Below are 21,217 nucleotides of genomic sequence, written 5' to 3'. Positions count from 1 at the left end.
GCCTCTATGCACCCTATCAGCTTACAGGGGCTTTATTTGGTAGAAAATCTTGTTTTTATTCAACCAAAACTTGCCCCCAAGTCAGGAATTCAAATATAACTCCCTGGTTTGGGGGCACTGAGAGCAACATCCAAGGGGTTGGGGAGCAACATGTTACCCCTGAGCCACTGGTTGGGGATCACTGGTGTATAGGGTTTGGGTAGTGACTAAGCGGGTCACTAAGTGACTAAGTTTGGGGGCCAGAAGCGTGACCTGTGGCTCCAGGCTCTAGTGAGTCAGTATGGCCTACTGAAAACCTCATGCAGTATAGTCAAGTGACACAAAGTTGCCCAATGCCATTGTTGGACGAGTGATGTCAAACCACAATTACAGACAAGTAATTACAGACAAGTCTGTGACATCAGAAGTGACATCATGAGTGCTTGTGTAATTGTACTATTTAGAACACACAGGGGCACTGGGGCATTTTGAGCATGGGCACTCCTCCAAATAGTCTTACTATGGTCTTCTCTTACACTCTTACAGATCCTTGGCTATGGGTGTGTCAGCAAGGTTGCTAGAAGGCTGCACTTGTAAGCTCTTTGGCATTTGTTTGGTTATAGGACATAATGTACCCCCTACTATAAAATATAAGGGATAATGTACCCCCTACTGTAAATGATAAGGATATTAGCAGTCACTGAGGGGTTCTGTGCCCCCCATATAAAGGCACAAGGCTGCAGGCTGAGTTATACAGGGAACTCTGAGTATCACTCATGTATTATAAGGGATAATGTACCCCCTACTGTAAATGATAAGGATATTAGCAGTCACTGAGGGGTTCTGTGCCCATATAAAGGCACAAGGCTGCAGGCTGAGTTATACAGGGAACTCTGAGTATCACTCATGTATTATAAGGGATAATGTACCCCCTACTGTAAATGATAAGGATATTAGCAGTCACTGAGGGGCTCTGTGCCCATATAAAGGCACAAGGCTGCAGGCTGAGTTATACAGGGAACTCTGAGTATCACTCATGTATTATAAGGGATAATGTACCCCCTACTGTAAATGATAAGGATATTAGCAGTCACTGAGGGGTTCTGTGCCCCCATATAAAGGCACAAGGCTGCAGGCTGAGTTATACAGGGAACTCTGAGTATCACTCATGTATTATAAGGGATAATGTACCCCTACTGTAAATGATAAGGATATTAGCAGTCACTGAGGGGTTCTGTGCCCATATAAAGGCACAAGGCTGCAGGCTGAGTTATACAGGGAACTCTGAGTATCACTCATGTATTATAAGGGATAATGTACCCCCTACTGTAAATGATAAGGATATTAGCAGTCACTGAGGGGTTCTGTGCCCATATAAAGGCACAAGGCTGCAGGCTGAGTTATACAGTTCAGCGGCTCAGAGTAAATGGAGTATCAGAGCTAATGTGAAGCATTCAAATAGGGCTAAATGCACACACAACACTTAACAGGCAGCGGCACAATAAAAAGCAAACAGAAAGACATTAGGAGGCCTCTGGTGCCTGGTGCTCCTAATTCAAAACTGCTCATACAAGATAGAGCCTTATTTTAACTGCCGTGGATACAATGACCTCTTTTTCTTTTTCTCCCAAGCAAACACACACACATATATATATATATTGATTTAGTGGCAGGGGATAGGAAGTACAAAGTGCATTCAGTAATAATTCCCACACCTTATAGATATGCATTTACTGCTCATAATGATAATTATGGAGTCATTCTACAGAAGGAGTTTAATCATAACCCCATTACCTATACTTTGTCTCCATATTCTCTAATTCATACCTGAAAAGGGGTTGGACTTTCCAAAAAGTTGATACTGCAAATGAGGGGTGTGGCTTTTCATGGGTGGGTGTGGCTTTGTGTAGTCTAAAAGATCTGTGTATCTGTAATCTCACTATGTAAAAGGGCAAGAACCTGGTAAAAGAAAAAACACAATTTAGTTGACAAGTTATTTACTGTACTCATTTATAAAGAAATAGATGGATCTAATTGCTAATTAACCACAATCCTTTGCTGTATGCCCTGAACAAACTAAAATCGTAAATAGCTTTGGCTGTCTACTCTCTAAGCATAGGCCTGTTTAGTTAGTAATAGGGGATAGGGCTGTTCTGCCCTATAAAATCTTAGTTTTATAATACAGGTATGGGATCCCTTATCTGGAAACTCGTTATCCAGAAAGCTCCGAACTACAGAAAGCCTGTCTCCCATAGACTCCATTATAATCAAATAATTTAGAATTTTAAAACTGATTTCCTAAGATATAATTACCCCTTATTGGGGGCAGAACAGCCCTATTGGGTTTATTTAATGGTTAAATGATTCCCTTTTCTCTGTAATAATAAAACAGTACCTGTACTTGATCCCAACTAAGATATAATTACCCCTTATTGGGGCAGAACAGCCCTATTGGGTTTATTTAATGGTTAAATGATTCCCTTTTCTCTGTAATAATAAAACAGTACCTGTACTTGATCCCAACTAAGATATAATTACCCTTATTGGGGGCAGAACTGCCCTATTGGGTTTATTTCATGGTTAAATGATTCCCTTTTCTCTGTAATAATAAAACAGTACCTGTACTTGATCCCAACTAAGATATAATTACCCCTTATTGGGGGCAGAACAGCCCTATTGGGTTTATTTAATGGTTAAATGATTCCCTTTTCTCTGTAATAATAAAACAGTACCTGTACTTGATCCCAACTAAGATATAATTACCCCTTATTGGGGGCAGAACAGCCCTATTGGGTTTATTTCATGGTTAAATGATTCCCTTTTCTCTGTAATAATAAAACAGTACCTGTACTTGATCCCAACTAAGATATAATTACCCCTTATTGGGGGCAGAACAGCCCTATTGGGTTTATTTCATGGTTAAATGATTCCCTTTTCTCTGTAATAATAAAACAGTACCTGTACTTGATCCCAACTAAGATATAATTACCCCTTATTGGGGGCAGAACAGCCCTATTGGGTTTATTTAATGGTTAAATGATTCCCTTTTCTCTGTAATAATAAAACAGTACCTGTACTTGATCCCAACTAAGATATAATTACCCCTTATTGGGGCAGAACAGCCCTATTGGGTTTATTTCATGGTTAAATGATTCCCTTTTCTCTGTAATAATAAAACAGTACCTGTACTTGATCCCAACTAAGATACAAATAAACCTTATTGGATGCAATTTGGTTTCATTAGTGTTTTATTGAATTTTTAGTAGACTTAAGGTAGGAGATCCAAATTACGGAAAGACTCCTTATCCGGAATACCCATGGTCCCGAGCATTCTGGATAACGGGTCCTATACCTGTATTACAATATCTAGTATTTTTTGTAGGCTACTCTTCGTCCTGCTGAGTTGCATTACTGTAATTCCCTAAATGGAGTGATGCCCCAGTGTTTACAGGAAGATTAGGTATTTTCCACTCAGTTTTCTGCACTCCGTAGCATTTTCTAGGTTCAGGAAAGTACCTTTACTTTGCATTATGAATAACAGTGGCTAATACATTAAAATAGCCGCGTAAAGGATGCTAATAAAAAACAATGGATTTGAATTCTTTTATGGAATGCCAAACAGGATAATAAAATAGCCATCAAGTTCCTTAAGAGATGACTTGCTGTTTCCTCATTGGCTGCCGGCACACCCAACCCTAGAGGTACCGTTCTCATGGTGAGACAGGGAAGCCACTTAAGGCTAAATTAAACATTTCCTCTACTTGGATTTTTTGGGGGATTGTGTTCTGTTATGTGGCTAAAGTGTCAGTAATACGTTGCTGATATATTTATTCCTCTAGGCTACATAGATAAAGATACAAGATACAGACAATGGAATGCAGGGGGCACTAAATGGCTGTGAGTTGGGTTTGTATTTGGGGGCACTGATATTTCCATGCCAAGGAGGGGGGGCCAGGACCCCTGTTTTCCATCAAGATCCCTAGCACTGGGACTCTCACGTCTCCAACACTCAGGCCAATGCCACCCCTGCCACCCAAACCAACGGTTCTATTGGTGAACCTTCCCTACACTTTTACATATTTGGGATTTTATAATGTTCTATACCAGGGCCACCCAACCTCTCTTACTTGTGAGCCACAGTCAAATGTATAAAGACTTGGAGAGCAACACAAGCACCATAAAAGTTCATGGAGGAGCCAAATAAGGGCTGTGATTGGCTATTAGGGGCCTCTATGCACCCTATCAGCTTACAGGGGCTTTATTTGGTAGGAAATCTTGTTTTTATTCAACCAAAACTTGCCCCCAAGTCAGGAATTCAAAAATAACTCCCTGGTTTGGGGGCACTGAGAGCAACATCCAAGGGGTTGGGGAGTAACATGTTGCCCCTGAGCCACTGGTTGGGGATCACTGTTCTATACACTACAGTATAACATACAGTCTAAAAATGATTTCTATTCAGTGGCGGCACTGGAGATGCAGTTAAGCAGGCAGGCTGCAATGCCCCTTATTTCCTGTAGTGGGCAACAAAGAGTCCTATGGAGTGTAAGTGGCAGATACCCTAGTATGTAATTTGCAGTACAAAACCATTTACCAGCTTTAATGACTACAAGTGATTGGTTGGTATAAGACTAAAGAATAACCTTCATGCGTTACGTCAAATATCGCGTGTGTTAAATAGCGCACAACTGCATTGCGTTAATTCTCACACAGAAATAACACTAACGCATGTTTCACAAACACTTAGACGCGCTTAAATATCACATTAGTCTAGGCAGTAATTATAGAAAAGTACAGTTAATGAGCTTTTGGCAACACAATATGGACTTTGCAGTGGGATTTATTCAAGTCTGTGTTGGCCCTAGAGTGATGTAGCCTCCAGTTTGCAGGGAAATGGGCATTTTCAGTACAGCAATTTTCCGCTAGTATTGGCATGTATGGCTAACATGGTGTGCGCGCGACAAGTAGCGCTTGTTAATTAGCGCGCGTTGCGTCGAATACCGCCCGAAAGTCTTCGCGACTTAAATGACGCAAACAGCATCGCATCTAAATTAACGCAAATATCCTTTTAGTGAATCATGTGTTAAGACGCGAAAAATAAGACGCGATAAAATTTTTAATGCATGCTATAAATAGCACTTGTTTTAACGCACCTTAGTGAATCAGCCCTATAGTTTAAAAGGGGCAGGTGGGGTGTGGGCTGTGCGCCGGGCCCCTCTGAAGATTTTTTTCGCTGGGGGGCACTGCTGTCTATATGAAATAAATATTTGTTGTGGCCCTTTCATAGCAGAGCATACTTGGAGCACAAAGCTTACACTCTACAAGCATTATTTAACCAGAAGAACCTGAGAGCATCACTGAAATCTTATCTTTGAGATAATCTGTTACATTTTTCCGTTTCCAATTTGTTCTCTTGCTACTGGATCTGATTCTTGCAATCTCTTCGACCGCTGTTTTACAACTGTACTGTCACACAGATGTCTGCCATATGAGAATTCCAACGTTTATGGTCTAACTTTCCCTTCAATAGGCTGGACAATATGAGGGTATAGGGCTTATTGTGCACACAGAACTTTCTCTCTTTTACAGTTGGAGATGGGAGTTGGTTGAAATGCTCGGCAATAAATTCTAATTTATCACTAGGGCTACAGAATGGAGCACGGGACGGATGCAATAAGGACTGTTTGAGCACGTCATTAGAAAAAAAAATTGAGAAAAAAGAGAATTTTATTGGCATGATGGATTCAAATGAGGCCAAAGAATTTGCAAGCCGAGCTGGGTAGAACAAAGCAGCGGGCAAAAGGCCGTTCCACAAGCAGATAATATCAGGTAAAACTGTCTGTGGCGCCCAATGGGAATGAGTTCCTCAGAACAATGGTGGAACAAAGAGCTCTGTGGGAGCGCATGATGTGGAGACATGCAAACCTACCGCTATCAAGATATCCAAATCACCTGCAACTGCCCCCACCCCATTGTGTAGGGCTGCTCCCACACGTGTAACCCCATCCATGTCCAGACTGGGATTCAAACTAAGTCCTGACATTTCAAGCATCGTCGGACTGGGATGCCAGGGGCCCAGCAGAAAACCTTAGACCATGGGCCCTTTCTTCAAACTATTTTTCATCCACTTTTCACTCAACCTCTATATTTTCCTAGTTTTTTAAGTACAATAATCTATTCTTCTCTTACACAGAGGCCCAAACAGCCCCACATCAGCCCAATAAATAGTGACTGTCTATGGTATCTCAGAGCAGCCCCTCTGGCTTTAGCCAAAATGCAAAGATTGCCAGTCCAAGCCTAGCCTCATCCAATACACAAGCTGTCATTGCCGCATTTCTGCCCCCTCAGTCTATATTAGGTATGTGCCTAGGGCACAACAGAGGTAGGGAAATAGACATGTCCCTCCTGCCTACCCCTAGTCTGAGGCCTTCAGTCCTGCATATAAACCCTGTCCCTCGTCCCCCCAACGCTTGCTTGTACCCATCCTGGCCTTCACTGTGCAACTTGAGGGGTAAGGTAGCTGTCTGTATTGTCTAGGTACACACACACACACACACACATATACCGTACTTATATATAGACATAGAAGCCGCCAGCACTCTCGTATAAAAGGATATTAATACACCTGGGTGCAGTCTTCAAAGGGATAATGGATACAGAAGAGAAAGAAACCGCTCACGCAGGTCTCATGTAGATAAAGAAGATTTTTATTGCCAACAGTTCACTGTTGGCAATAAAAATCTTCTTTATCTACATAAGACCTGCGTGAGTGGCTTCTATCTCTTCAGTATACATACATACATATATATATATATACTGATAATCTTTTTCTTAGAAATGTTACTGTTCATGCCAAGCCTGGTCCCATAATGCTTGAGGGTTGCAAAGCCGGCACACAGTAAATAATGCACAAAAAAGAACTCTTTAACTAAAAGCTGTAAAATGTACAAAAAATGTTAAAGCTGCAGAGGTTTATTCCCGAGCACCAGATGGATAAACAACATAAGTCCAGCCCAATGTCTCTTCCGGAGTAAGTTTTTAGCTTTCCAAAGAGCCCGGAGCAAAGCCCAAGATCCAGGCAGAGGGTCTGTAGGCAAACAATGTGCTATGCTCAGTTAATGAGAATATTATTGCAAGTAAAGACCTATTTTACAAAAAAAACCTATAACTCTGTGTTGTATTTGCACAAGGGAACACAACTCCAGGTACACAGGGTCCTATTGGCTTCCTTTCAGTCATGTGATCCAATTACACAAGAGCAATGGCAGAGACAAGTGAAACAAAATCCATAGAATATTTGATAGCGTAAAAGCATTTTATAAGCCTGCAATGAGAAAACAGAAATTGCAGTTTATTGCAACAGTAGCTTGCATCTCTCCTATCACCCCAGGCAGCAGGGCTGTAGAACAATAATCACGACTGCTGTGCCGATTCATCAGGAATTACTGGAGCAGCTGGAGTGAAACCCTTACAATGGCAGCACTGAATTCTCATATCCCACTGATTTGCTAAGAAACTCAATCAGAAGGGGCAATAAATTAGCCCCACAGGGGGCCCAACAGAGAGACTCTCACTGGTGTGTGCGCTCCCCTTATCTGGGATATACAGGGAATAATGCTGCATATTTTAAGGGCATCTGAAATCATATTTCCAATACATTTATATTCTAGGAGTAGGTGGTACTGTATTTATAGCTATGCACAAGTTTGAGTAATTCTAAAGGAGTGACATGGCACTGACAATAACAAGTGACATCACTGGGCACTGACAATAACAAGTGACATCACTGGGCACTGACAATAACAAGTGACATCACTGGGCACTGACAATAACAAGTGACATCACTGGGCACTGACAATAACAAGTGACATCACTGGGCACTGACAATAACAAGTGACATCACTGGGCACTGACAATAACAAGTGACATCACTGGGCACTGAAAATAGCAAATGACAACACTGGGCACTGACAAAAGCCAATGACATCACTGGGAACTGACAACAGCCAATGACATCACTGGGCACTGACAATAACCAGTGACATCACTGGGCACTGAAAATAGCAAATGACAACACTGGGCACTGACAATAACCAGTGACATCACTGGGCACTGAAAATAGCCAATGACAACACTGGGCACTGACAAAATCCAATGACATCACTGGGCACTGACAATAACCAGTGACATCACAGGGCACTGACAATAACCAGTGACATCACTGGGCACTGACAATAACCAGTGACATCACTGGGCACTGAAAATAGCAAATGACAACACTGGGCACTGACAAAAGCCAATGACATCACTGGGAACTGACAACAGCCAATGACATCACTGGGCACTGACAATAACCAGTGACATCACAGGGCACTGACAATAACCAGTGACATCACTGGGCACTGACAATAACCAGTGACATCACTGGGCACTGAAAATAGCCAATGACATCACTGGGCACTGACAATAACCAGTGACATCACTGGGCACTGAAAATAGCCAGTGACATCACTGGGCACTGACAATAACCAATGACATCATTAAGGACTGACTATAAGAATATATTCTACAGATTATCCATCTTTCTTTTACAGATTTGTGTATTAGTAATCCAAAGAGCTTTGCAATTGGCCTGTTTTTTTATTTTATGAGGGAGGAGTTAAATATAACAACTTCCACTTACCCCTGCCTATTATGCCTGCCCAGGTGAGGAGCCAGGCCAAGCAGCACTTGTGCCTGAGCCAGTACTACTTCACCCAGTTCCTGTCGCTTGCTATCTTCTACTCCTATTCTCTACCTCCACTCTCTCCCCCCTCATGTAAACCCAATCATTCACTCTCTGACAAATTTCACCCCCTCGCGTCTTATACCCTATACCTGTCACCCAAACTGATTCCAATCAGAAACTGGCAATCTCAACCCAGTGGCCAGTTTGCCAAAAATATGGTCAGACCGGCTAACTTTGTCTTTCTGTTTGTGCTCATACTAGCCTGCTGCCATCTACTTTATAGAAAATTAATCACATTTCATCTTCATTCTGATACATTTGTTCGTATGTTGAGGTGTTAAAGTCGCATTTGCCCAAAAACATACAATCTTGCGATAAATTAAATAAGTACAGGCATGTAATATGCTGTTTAACCTAACTTACTATCATTAAATCTTTGTAGCCAAATTCAATTCAGAGTAAAATAAAAAATAATAATAATGCCATAAAAAAATGGAATATAGACCTGAAACACCGTGGTTAAAATTCTTTATTTATATACAGCTATTTGGCAAAAGAACTGAAATAAATACGTATTTTTTTGCAACAAAAACCTATGGAACGGTCGGCGCGTTGCTGCTGCTCCGCTAGGAGCCGACTGTAAAATATTATCTCTGAACTGTTGGGCTTTTTGATTTAAATACCTGTGGAATAAAAATGAAGGAATGTACATTTATATTAGAATAAAGTCTAAATATGGAAACCGGGTAGGGTCAATAAATATGAGGTAACTGCACGGACACGATGAGACGAACGTAACGTAAATGACGGTTTCATATGCAAAAAAACTCCATTTGTTTGGATACATACTTGGCTCATGTTGGCAATGGTTGCTCGTGAAATAGCTCCACTGACAGAGGGGGGTTTTATTCAAAGTATTAACAATAAGAAAGAAAATAAGAAATTGGTGGCTTCTAGATGTATGTGTTAGGGACACAGGATTCAGTCAAAACCTATTAATGTTTGTAGGATACGGGTTAATCCTAAGGGGCAAATTTATAAGAAATGGGGGAGACCTTTTCTTCAGCTAGTCCTAAATCTACCCCAGTATGTGTAGTTCAACTAACTAGTCTGAAACCTAAAGTCCTTTGACTTTATGAGTGAAGACACACGGAGCTATGTAGTAGCAGCTACTTTTTCACGGCTACTAAATCCAGAAAATCCCCCACCATAGACAATACTGAGAATTGCCTCTGCTAAAACACACATAGAGACAATTAATGATCAGCATTGTCTATTGTAGTAGCCACGACAAGTAGCTGCTACTAGTAGCTCTGTGTCTTCAACAACTGCATGCAACATTTTGTTCCAAGATGATGCCATTTCTTTCAAATCAGTTCTTCTCAATTTTTAAATTCCCAACTAGGTTCAGGGTTGGACTGGGTCTCTTGGATACCAGGGGAAAACCCGATGGGCCCGGCCATGGCAGCCCAGACCCGATCCCTTTTACCGCTCTCCCGACCGCCGGTGTCCTCCCATAATGTGTTGTCAGGATGTTGGGTGGGTGGCAGAGGTAGGGGGGGGCGCAAGTGGGGCACCTTGGGGGGTGAGGGGCCCCTGGGGTGGCAACACCAGTGGGCCCTGCACCCCCAAGTCCGACCCAGACAGGTTTTAAATTTGGTATTTGGCAAAATACAAAAATAAAAAGCAAATACACGGAGCAGGAATGTTTGGTGTGCAGAAAAAAAACCCAACACTTATACTGCCTAAAAAAAAAGTAGTTCTTATTCAATACATGTGCCTTGGGGGTATAGTAAAAATTAAAAAATGAAGGCCTGTATTTACTTAAAAGGTTTAAAATTGGCCAGGCATATTTGAAATCTGGTTTCCATGGAAACCTAAAACATGAGCCATAAAAGCAAAAATCCCTCCATATGTTAATATGTGCTTTGTAGGCAAGTTTTCGCGTAGACAACCCGATGGCGGAATTATTTTTGGCTCATCACTATGAGTAGGTGGAAAATTGTCATGGCTGATGTTCCCTTTTGCATAATTCAAGGCTTTAAAATGTTCCTATTTTTAACAATCTGAATAAAACCCCCCATATTATTGAAAGACAAGCGATTCGGTTTTTTTTTTTGCTGGTTAAAATGTGCAGCGTATTTATTATGATTTTTATACGCAGATTTCAATGGGCGTGGAGCCCAGCATGGCGTTGCCGTTGCTTTCCTTCGGTACGTCCTCGAAACTGCTGCAGGACGAGAAAGATAGACTTGGGCTCGTGTCGGTTTTATTGCTGTTGGGGGTTTCGCCGCCAGTGAACGGAAGACCTTGTTGTTTTATATGAACGAAGACGTCTCCGTTGCTATTGGCGTCGGAAGTGGGAGAATCGTCTTTATTCAGCAGCCACGTCTTGCCAAAATACCAGAAAACATCCTTAATGGCGCACCTTTTCTCCGGCTTGATGGAGAGCAATTTGCTGAACATTTTCAGGGCGTGGGGAGAAAACCGTCGCCATTGTGAAGGGACGGCGGCACTTTTGTATCTTTGCCATTGCAAGAACTCGTAGTAGAAGGAGTCTAAATGTAGAGCTTTTTCCCAAGGGAAGTTACCAGTCATCATGCAGAAAAGCAAGACCCCAAATGCCCACACGTCAATGCTGTATTCCACTAGGAAACCGTTATGCTTTGACATTTCGCACAGCTCTGGGGCCGTGTAGGGAATGGTGCCGCTGACGCGTTTCTCTGTGGTGCCGGCGATTCTGGTCATGCCGAAATCAGAGAGTTTGACTTTTCGACATTCTTTGTCAAAAATGAGGATATTTTCTGGCTTGATGTCGCGGTGCACTAGTTTCCGGTTGTGTAGGTAATCCAGTGCCAACGCAACTTGATAGATACAGCGCTTTGTGGTGTGCTCGGAGAGGCCGACCTGGAAACCATTAAGAAAAATGGTCAGGAACACTTTACAGTGAAATGTACACAAATACTATATCAATTAACGTAACATGGTGCAATGAGATGAGCCCCATTAAGACCTAAGTTGGAGAATAAGCACTGCAACCTAAATATTGCTTTATATACATCTTACATTTCAGGGTATTCAGGGGGGATCACAGTGACCCACTATAAAGAGTATAAGAACCCATTTTTAAGAATACCCCTGTTGAGACAAAGAACCTCACAGGCAGTCATGGAGATCAGACGCTAAAGGTGGCCATACACCTTAGGATCCGCTCACTTGCCAATGTGGCCAAGCGAGTGGATCTTCTCCCGATATACCCACCTACTGGTGGGCGATATCGGGAGAATCCAGGGTAATTCGATTGAATTATAATGACGGGCATAGGCAAAGTCGGCCCGGGGACCGCACCAACAAGCCAATGCAGTCCCCTATCCGACTAGATTTTCTAACCTGCCCGATCGAGATCTGGACGATTTCAGGCCAGATATCGGTCGGGTAGGCCCGTCGGGAGTGCCCATACACGGGCCGATTAGCTGCCGAATCTGTCCAAGTGACCGATATCGGCCCTTGTACGGGGACCTTAAGAGGCAAGGCAGACTAGACGAGACTAGGCAATCACTACTATGCCATGGATATCGATGGGTTTGTTGATTGACAAGCTCTAAAATATCATTTGCCAATGCACCGCAGCAGCCACTGGCAGATCACTCTATGGTCAAGTCATAGAGGATTGGCCCATGTTTGGCCACTTTTGTTGGGTAGAAATCTTTGGAAAATGATAGATACCTGCGGAGGAATAATATCAAAGAGATCCCCAGCCACGGCATATTCTTGGGCAAAGACGTAATATTCCTCCGTTTCAAAAGCAATATCGTACATGCCGATAATATACGGGCAGGCAGATAGGTAGCGGGAGATGCAAAATTCTTGAAGGAAGTTCTTCTGCTTCGTTGTCTTCTTTCTGAGAAATTTCAGGGCCATCTTTGTACCTGGGATTGAAGAAAACAATCTATGATTAACTCAACTCTGAAATATACATTTTGTCCCAATTAGTAATCAGATACGTTCCATAAACAGTGTTTTGTTCTATCCAACAGGGCAGCAAATGATTTATTGCTAAATATTCATAGAGGTTATGAATGGTTTTGGGCTGAAATGATCTTCTGGGAAACCGCTTTATACGGGGAATAAGATGAATGATGCTGTGGGTCAGATTTTTTCTTCTTCTTGGTTTGTGTTTTATTCATTTCTCTTTGGAATTCAGCTAAATCTAATCACTACTTTTAGGCCGTGTTTATTTTTGCCATATTTTTCTAGTAAAACGTGTGGGCACAAGTTAGTTTGCACACAGCAGCCTTAATGAGCTGCAAACTTTCAATGTTAAGCAGAGTTGCCATACTACTCCAGAGTAACAGTGCCCCCCAGTGGCCAGATCAGTAGTGTACATTCTGGGCAATAACTTACATCATGTCTAATAATTTATGAATCCAGAATTGTTTGGTAGAAATGCTGTGGTGTAAAACCAAAAGTCAAAGTGGGTGGATTTAAGCAGAATAATTTCCCATTAAGTGCCAGTTGCTTTGTGTTCATTTTCTTTAAAGGGAATATCAACCCATTAATAAACTTCTGCCTAGTGAATGGAAACTTTCCAGAACTTGCCAATCCCCTGTGCCATTATTACGAGCATTTGGTTATGCACAGTCAGCACAAAGGAGACTTCAAAGCTGGAATCTAATTGGGCTTAAGCTGTTCTCTTGAGAATTTAGTTGAAAGGATTCTTCCCCAGAATATGGGTTACATCCTTTATGCATACATTACATAATATTCCATTTATTCATACATGTCTATGTGTTCTGTGATTACTAACATACATGTAAATCCCCTAGATCGGCTGAACCTGTTCCATGTGATCATTACCTCTCACTTTGTGAATAGCGAGATCGACTCTTCCGTAGGTCCCTTTCCCCAGCTCCCGAATGGTGTCATATTGTTTTGCAATATCGACTTTTTCCATGGTTTTTGCTGTCAGCTGCTGCAGCTCATCCAGCATTTCGCCTGCTCCTCTTGATAGTGGCGGGGAAAAACTCATAGCAACGGCCGGGCGTGGGAGGATTCGCTCACTGGATATGTTTGACTTTCATTAGAATCTTGGGAATCTGTTAAAATAAAACATGCACCGCTTTGTTTAGACATTCACCCTCAAAGCATGCAAAAGGGCATTTAGGGAGTTATGAACCTATAATGCTATTACTCTGCATCCCTGGGATGGAACCTCATTGGCTACAAACAGACTTTCTCATGACCCTTTATGAATACAGGAACTTGTAACTTAATTGCTTCTATAGGGGGCACAAATACTATCAAGCCACATTAAAGCTGTGGTCAGATAGCGAGTCTAAGCAGATAATAATGCAGGTTATGAGTGTGGATATGAGTCGGATTGTAAAGGGCCACCCCATAAAACTGTGTTCGACTCTTACATTGCACCAGAAATGATTACCAGCTTCCCTTCTGTCTCTGTTTATAACCCACCACTAAATGGCGGGACCCCATCAACCTCAGCTTCACTAGCAAGATCACTGCTTGGCCCTACCAGGACCCCAGGAATATTCTCTATAAGCTAAAACTTGTGGCATGTAATGCTTAGATGCTCTCTTTGTGGGAAGGGGTGATAGCTGATTATTTTGTGCCAAAAAATTGAATGCGATTACAAGGGATGCACCAAATCCAGGATTTGGTTTGGGATTCGGACAAAATTTTATGAAGGATTCAGGGTTCGGCCGAATCTGAAAATAGTGGATTCGGTGCATCCCTAGTGAGTACATAAGTCCATCAGTAAAATCCAGCTAATTATGGGCGTTAGTGATGTGTGGGTCAAGCCGCACCCACCCCTAACATGCCCACTCCCAACCCTACCCGGCCCAGCTTCTGCCCTGTATTTACAGACCCGCGCCTGCCCCGCAATGACATCACAAAAGGGGCAGGGCATGGCGGGGTGGGGGTGGGCACGCCTATAAATACAGAAGCCAGAAGAGGAAGCCAGCAGTGTTAGGTCGCGCTCAGGGAGGGAGAGCGGAAGTGCTCAACCCGAATCTGCAAGTGATGTGCCGAGGTTGGCCCGACCCGTGGGTCTCGGGGGTATCAGGCTGGCCCACACATCACTGATGGGCATGCATCTGACTGCCCAGCCATGCAGTTGCCCTTATGGCCAGTGTCACCATGTACATATCTGACTGATTGAACTACAATCTGATTGCTTATTGCTAAAGCAACTATAAAATGAATGGTCATTACATTGCTCTTCAGGGGAGGCTCATTAGAGAGGAACCAGGGAAACCCTCCTTCTCACTTTCCCATGAGTGTAGGTACACGTATGTTGGGTTAAGGGTCCCAACTGATACCTTCGTACCATGAATACCAGCTGATTAATATATTGCACATGTAATGAGCGCCTTGAGCCCGGTGTACACTATATATTATCTGTCTTCATTTACTAATACCTGTTTCTGATTTGTGTAATTGCTGCCTGTAACCTAGAGACTGTTTAGCCTTCTGTATATGCATATGGGACTTTTCCCTGTCTTGCAGAACCCAGCTTCCTCCTTGGTCCTGAATTGGACTCCCTTAAATGGCTTAGCAACCCTGACAATGAGGAAGCCACTCATGAGAACCTCGTTAATCTGCTTTTTTTTTTTGCCACAGTTCCCATCCCATCGCTGCCTGTAAGATTTGAGTACAGACCCGTGCGTTATTCTTAGAGTGGAGGAAACACATCAGTCTCATCATCTTTATGGTCTCTCTAGTTATTATAACCTTAAAACATTACAACCTGCATGATCTGGTTCGAAGTGGAAATGGAGACATTATTTTTGTAGGAGTGTGAATGATATTCGAAATATTTCTAATTTCCAAACGAATAAGCAAAATAAACCGCCCCTGGGCTAATGTTGTTTTTGTAGGCCTGTATGGTGTTGAGCAGACACAACAAGGCGAGTGAGTGGGAGGCATCCATCAGCACAAACATAATCATGAGTGCGCTGCGACTGAGCCGCCGTGTGTAGCGACCTGCGGGGCAGCATCTGGCTCGTTAGGAGACTGCGCCTGGGTTATAATCCCTGAGAGATCATTAGGGAAGGATGGGACAGAAACCAGTCTCATTTATCAGACTAAAGAAGAAAAAAAAAAGACATCACCCCTTAGAGTTGAAAGATTGTAATTATTCTCTTTCTGCTTCCCCTTGTTCTTTTTTTCAGTAAGTAGAATCATCAAAGGAATATTGCAATTATAACATTCAAACCTGAGGGGGAAATGTTTAATTTAACAGACTGATTTTTGAAAAAAATTCAAGCCTGTCTCTATGGTAATCAACAAGTCTTTTTAATCTGATTATATCACTGTAATATACTGTCTAAGGGATTGATTATGTTGTGCTACACAATGGAACAAACCAGCTAATTGTAGCCCAGGGCAATGAACCCTCGCCACAAACATATCAGGATAAAAAAAAACCACAACTAAAATTTTAAAAAAAGGACTTTACGCAACGTGTACACCCAACGTTCGGGACACACCCCTTTAATGAAAGAAATTAATGACTTAAGGCTTTATTACTGTCTAAAACAGCTTGCAGCTGTATAAATACACAACAGAGAAGATCTGGCCTCAACTGTGTGCACTTGAGTAAAGTCACTTTTTTCTACAACATTTCCGGAGTGCTGCTGTTTTTTCATTTTATACTGTCTAAGGGAAACACTATGGCACCTGCCTCCCACATGTATAAATACAAATATACAGAGAAGGAATGTTCTGGGCACACAATAAGCTGTACCCCCATACTGTACTGTCTAAGGGAAACACTATGGCACCCCCACCCATATGTATAAATACAAATATACAGAGAAGGAATGTTCTGGGCACACAATAAGCTGTACCCCCATACTGTACTGTCTAAGGGAAACACTATGGCACCCCCTACCCATATGTATAAATACAAATATACCGAGAAGGAATGTTCTGAACACAATAAACCCTGACTGTATGTACTACAGAGACTCTGGAATGCAAATATTCTGGGCACACAATAAGCTGTACCCCCATACTGTACTGTCTAAGGGAAACACTATGGCACCCCCTCCATATGTATAAATACAAATATACAGAGAAGGAATGTTCTGGGCACACAATAAGCTGTACCCCCATACTGTACTGTCTAAGGGAAACACTATGGCACCTCCCTACCCATATGTATAAATACAAATATACAGAGAAGGAATGTTCTGGGCACACAATAAGCTGTACCCCATACTGTACTGTCTAAGGGAAACACTATGGCACCTCCTACCCATATGTATAAATACAAATATACAGAGAAGGAATGTTCTGGGCACACAATAAGCTGTACCCCCATACTGTACTGTCTAAGGGAAACACTATGGACGCCCCTACCCATATGTATAAATACAAATATACAGAGAGGGAATGTTCTGGGCACACAATAAGCTGTACCCCATACTGTACTGTCTAAGGGAAACACTATGGCACCCCATACCCATATGTATAAATACAAATATACAGAGAAGGAATGTTCTGGGCACACAATAAGCTGTACCCCCATACTGTACTGTCTAAGGGAAACACTATGACGCCCCCTACCCATATGTATAAATACAAATATACAGAGAGGGAATGTTCTGGGCACACAATAAGCTGTAGCCCCATACTGTACTGTCTAAGGGAAACACTATGGCACCCCCTACCCATATGTATAAATACAAATATACAGAGAAGGAATGTTCTGGGCACACAATAAGCTGTACCCCATACTGTACTGTCTAAGGGAAACACTATGGCACCTCCTACCCATATGTATAAATACAAATATACAGAGAAGGAATGTTCTGGGCACACAATAATCTATACCCTCATACCACACTGCCCCACTCCCCCCCCCCCCAAGCTGCTCCCTGCATCCCCATCCTGCTTATGTACATAATGAACCCTATGAACAGATGAAGGTAGCGCCGTGTTTAACATGACTTCTAACTCTAGGAACCCTATGTTCATTTCCAGCCAGGGCACTGAGCCTGTGTGTTGGCCCCATATCTGTGTGGGGTTCCTCCCACTCTCCAGTAACATACGGGCACGGCTGGTAAACTGCTGCTGATGATAATACATTTTTTCAGCGCCTATAAAATAAGCAATTTCATGAATGGCTGCCCAGCATGTAATTTTGAAAGCTCCTTTGTATTCAAGATATAGATTTTTTATTATGTTTGCTGCAGGGGATTCTGAACTGTGTAGCCTTAGGTAACCTCTTTGTCTAGCAATCACAGCACTATAATACATTCCACTTATTAAATAATTCATAATAAAGGCTACAAAAATTGTTTTTTGAAGGGATGCTGGCATCACATACTCCAATTTCCAACCTTTCTCTCTCATTAAGGCAGGGTCAGACTGGCCCGGCTCTAGAGGGCCCCTGCGGCCCAGTCCAACCCCTTTGCCCGACCGCTCCTCCCCATACACGTTAAAATTACGCGCGCTCAGGGGAGGACATTGGGTGGGGGGCCCTGCAAGGGGGGTTAGGGGGGCACCTGGGGCAGGATCCCCAGTGGGCCCTTCACCCCCAGTCCGACCCTGCGTTTAGGTGTATCAGTCACAGGTCTCTGCCACCAGCAGTGCTGTACATTGTTGCTCTAATTCAATGTTATTTACATCACACTCTGATAGGGTGAGCCAAATATTCCTTGGGCCTCAATTTCAATGAGGATTTCAGATTAAAACCCCCATTCCTATTCATATGAGGTGTTCAATGTACCTCGGCTATAGGAAGCCTTGTGATGCTGGGACAATGGGGTGGGGGATGAATATTTGTTCTTCTGGATACACCTAAAATCCAGCTTGAAGGTCAAGGATGAGATCTGGGTTTTAGATGTATCTGCTCTACTAGATATCCTTAGTCCTATGGCTAAATAGCTGATACACCAATGTTTTCCTACATGTGGAACCTTATTATGAGCTATAGGGAAGGCCTGACCCTTATTATGAGCTATAGGGAAGGCCTGACCCTTATTATGAGCTATAGGGAAGGCCTGACCCTTATTATGAGCTATAGGGAAGGCCTGACCCTTATTATGAGCTATAGGGAAGGCCTGAACCTTATTATGAGCTATAGGGAAGGCCTGAACCTTATTATGAGCTATAGGGAAGGCCTGAACCTTATTATGAGCTATAGGGAAGGCCTGACCCTTATTATGAGCTATAGGGAAGGCCTGACCCTTATTATGAGCTATAGGGAAGGCCTGAACCTTATTATGAGCTATAGGGAAGGCCTGAACCTTATTATGAGCTATAGGGAAGGCCTGAACCTTATTATGAGCTATAGGGAAGGCCTGAACCTTATTATGAGCTATAGGGAAGGCCTGAACCTTATTATGAGCTATAGGGAAGGCCTGACCAAGAGATGGACCTTTCAGACGGCAACTGCTTGGCCATCTACTGTCAGTGCCCGTTACTATCTGAATCCATGGTATCTGCTCTAGGTGAGTCAGCCTATCCATGGGTATGGTTAGACTGGGGCCGCATGGAACCTACTGTACTTAAGATACAGATTGACACACAGCATCCTGCTGTGTATAATTTATGTGCCTAGTAATAGCCTATCAGACCTAAATTCTCATGGAAAATTTATACCCCATTTATACTCCAAGAGCACCATAAGGGTTTATCTTATTATCAGCACACACCATTGATTCTCTGTACATTTGTATTTCTACACCAGGGTCAGAGCTGCCAAATAGCTTGCCCCAGCAGTTGCATTCACTAGAAAAACCTAAAGAATAACAATCCCAGTGTTCATACAGAGACGGAGCTACTGATGTCCATAGAGAGTTCCTCTGCTTTCTGTATCACATAATCTCTCAAGGATTGACATTGGTATTTAGAAACAGTACAAGGTCGCTGGTCTTTGATGTATCACATTGATTTTTGCAGGAGTTTCCCCCATGGCAGGTGGAATTCATCTTGGTGGGGGGAGTTATGTGCTTTGGTACTTCGCTTAACCTCTTGCTTCCCCCCTGTGCTACATGGCCTACTGTGCTCACACAGCTTCCAGCATCTCCACATCAACAAATCATGGTGTGCATTCTGCTCTTATTTACCAACCACCTACTAGAGGGTCTCATATAGAAAAGAACCCCCCCCATGCTTTAAAGAAAAGGTAACTTGGAAAAATAACCTTTCGTGAAGTCAAAAACATTTTGGGATGGAGATATATAAGGATATATATAAGGATATTGTAAGGATGGAGACAGATATTTAGAAAGATAGACATTTAGAAATATAGATAGAACTATAGAAAGATAGATAGATGATAGAAAAATAGATAGATAGAAAGATAGATAGATAGATAGATAGATAGATGATAGAAAGATAGATAGCTAGATAGATAGATAGATAGATAGATAGATAGATAGATAGCCAGATAGATAGATAGATAGCCAGATAGATAGATAGATAGCCAGATAGATAGATAGATAGCCAGATAGATGATAGATAGATAGCTAGATTGCCAGATAGATAGATGATAAAAAGATAGATAGCTAGATAGATAGATGATAGAAAGATAGATATAGATAAATATAAATAAATTGATAGATAAATATAGATGGGAGTATATTTGTAGATCAATGAAAATGATTTTTTCATGGGTCAAAATAATGTAAATAGATATACTGAACTAGATAACTATACAGTATGTAGATATAGACGGATCAAGAATAAATACTGACAGATATAGAGAGAAGGAATGTTGGTAAGTATCACATATTGATAGGTACATACAGGCAGAGCTACATAGAAAGACACAGATATTTAGATATGGCTAAATTCTGATAGGTGGGGATACAAAGAATGAGCTAGGCAGATGATAGACAGAGGAATGAAACATGCCAGCGCTATAAATAAGGATAATAAATACAGGTAGGTAGCTGGACAGGCGGAGTGATACCTATGTGTGGCACCCCCATACCTTGCTGAGTTATATTATAATACCAGCACAAAGGGATATAGAATTATTTTGCCCATAGTGATGATGAGACTGGGGTATCTCTCTGTTTCCATTCATGTGCACTTGTCACATCAGAATAAATAAGAATGTGCAGAGCAGGACTCACCTTGCCTGGGCGCCTGGCGTTACATGGACCCCCCTTCCATGCCCGTCAGTCTGTAGTGGGCAGCGTTGGGCAGATGTAATAGCGTCGGTGCCTTTGTTCCACTATAGCAGCCTGTGTGTCATTGTTGTCTCTGCCCTGCAGTCTCTGCAGTGGATTCCGTGCATAAACAGACTCAGCTGCTGATGATACAATGGTTCCTCCCATCTCTCTCCCATTTGCTGCCGGCCTCCCCCCTTAATCCTTACATTTGGAAGCTGCCTACCGTGGATAAAGCGGTTTAAAGCCCGGATATGGGATTTCATTTTTATTCACGAGATATTAAACTACACGCTATTAAATTTTATTATTTATAGTCTATTTTTTTTAAAATCCGGAATTAGAAATCTTTTATATTTAGGAT

The 21,217-nt window shown here is 42.3% G+C and overlaps 1 protein-coding gene across 1 annotated transcript; it reads right to left on the bottom strand.

The window, feature by feature from the left end:
* Positions 1 to 9,951: 9,951 nt before the first annotated feature.
* On the bottom strand, positions 9,952 to 20,996 carry bsk146 (brain specific kinase 146). Its single transcript, XM_002935919.5, has 4 exons — positions 20,818 to 20,996; positions 13,562 to 13,800; positions 12,431 to 12,633; positions 9,952 to 11,611 (listed from the first exon to the last, which is right to left on the bottom strand). The coding sequence occupies exons 2-4, from the start codon at positions 13,731 to 13,733 to the stop codon at positions 10,859 to 10,861; spliced, it is 1,128 nt and encodes a 375-aa protein (XP_002935965.1). The 5' UTR covers positions 13,734 to 13,800; positions 20,818 to 20,996; the 3' UTR covers positions 9,952 to 10,858.
* Between the last annotated feature and the right edge of the window lie 221 nt (positions 20,997 to 21,217).

Source organism: Xenopus tropicalis, chromosome 10 (assembly GCF_000004195.4).
Source record: "Xenopus tropicalis strain Nigerian chromosome 10, UCB_Xtro_10.0, whole genome shotgun sequence".
Lineage (NCBI taxonomy): Eukaryota > Metazoa > Chordata > Amphibia > Anura > Pipidae > Xenopus > Xenopus tropicalis.
The sequence above is the reverse complement of the archived record's forward strand: the minus strand, read 5'-3'. Positions and strand labels throughout refer to the sequence as shown.

Excerpts from the sequence above, each read along its gene's own strand:
- bsk146 (XM_002935919.5), bottom strand. The coding sequence starts at position 13,733 with ATGAGTTTTTCCCCGCCACTATCAAGAGGAGCAGGCGAAATGCTGGAT. Across the intron at positions 12,634-13,561 it reads CGCTATTCACAAAGTGAGAG|GTACAAAGATGGCCCTGAAA; the intron begins GTAATGATCACA and ends CTTCAATCCCAG. Across the intron at positions 11,612-12,430 it reads TTGATATTATTCCTCCGCAG|GTCGGCCTCTCCGAGCACAC; the intron begins GTATCTATCATT and ends AATGGTTTCCAG.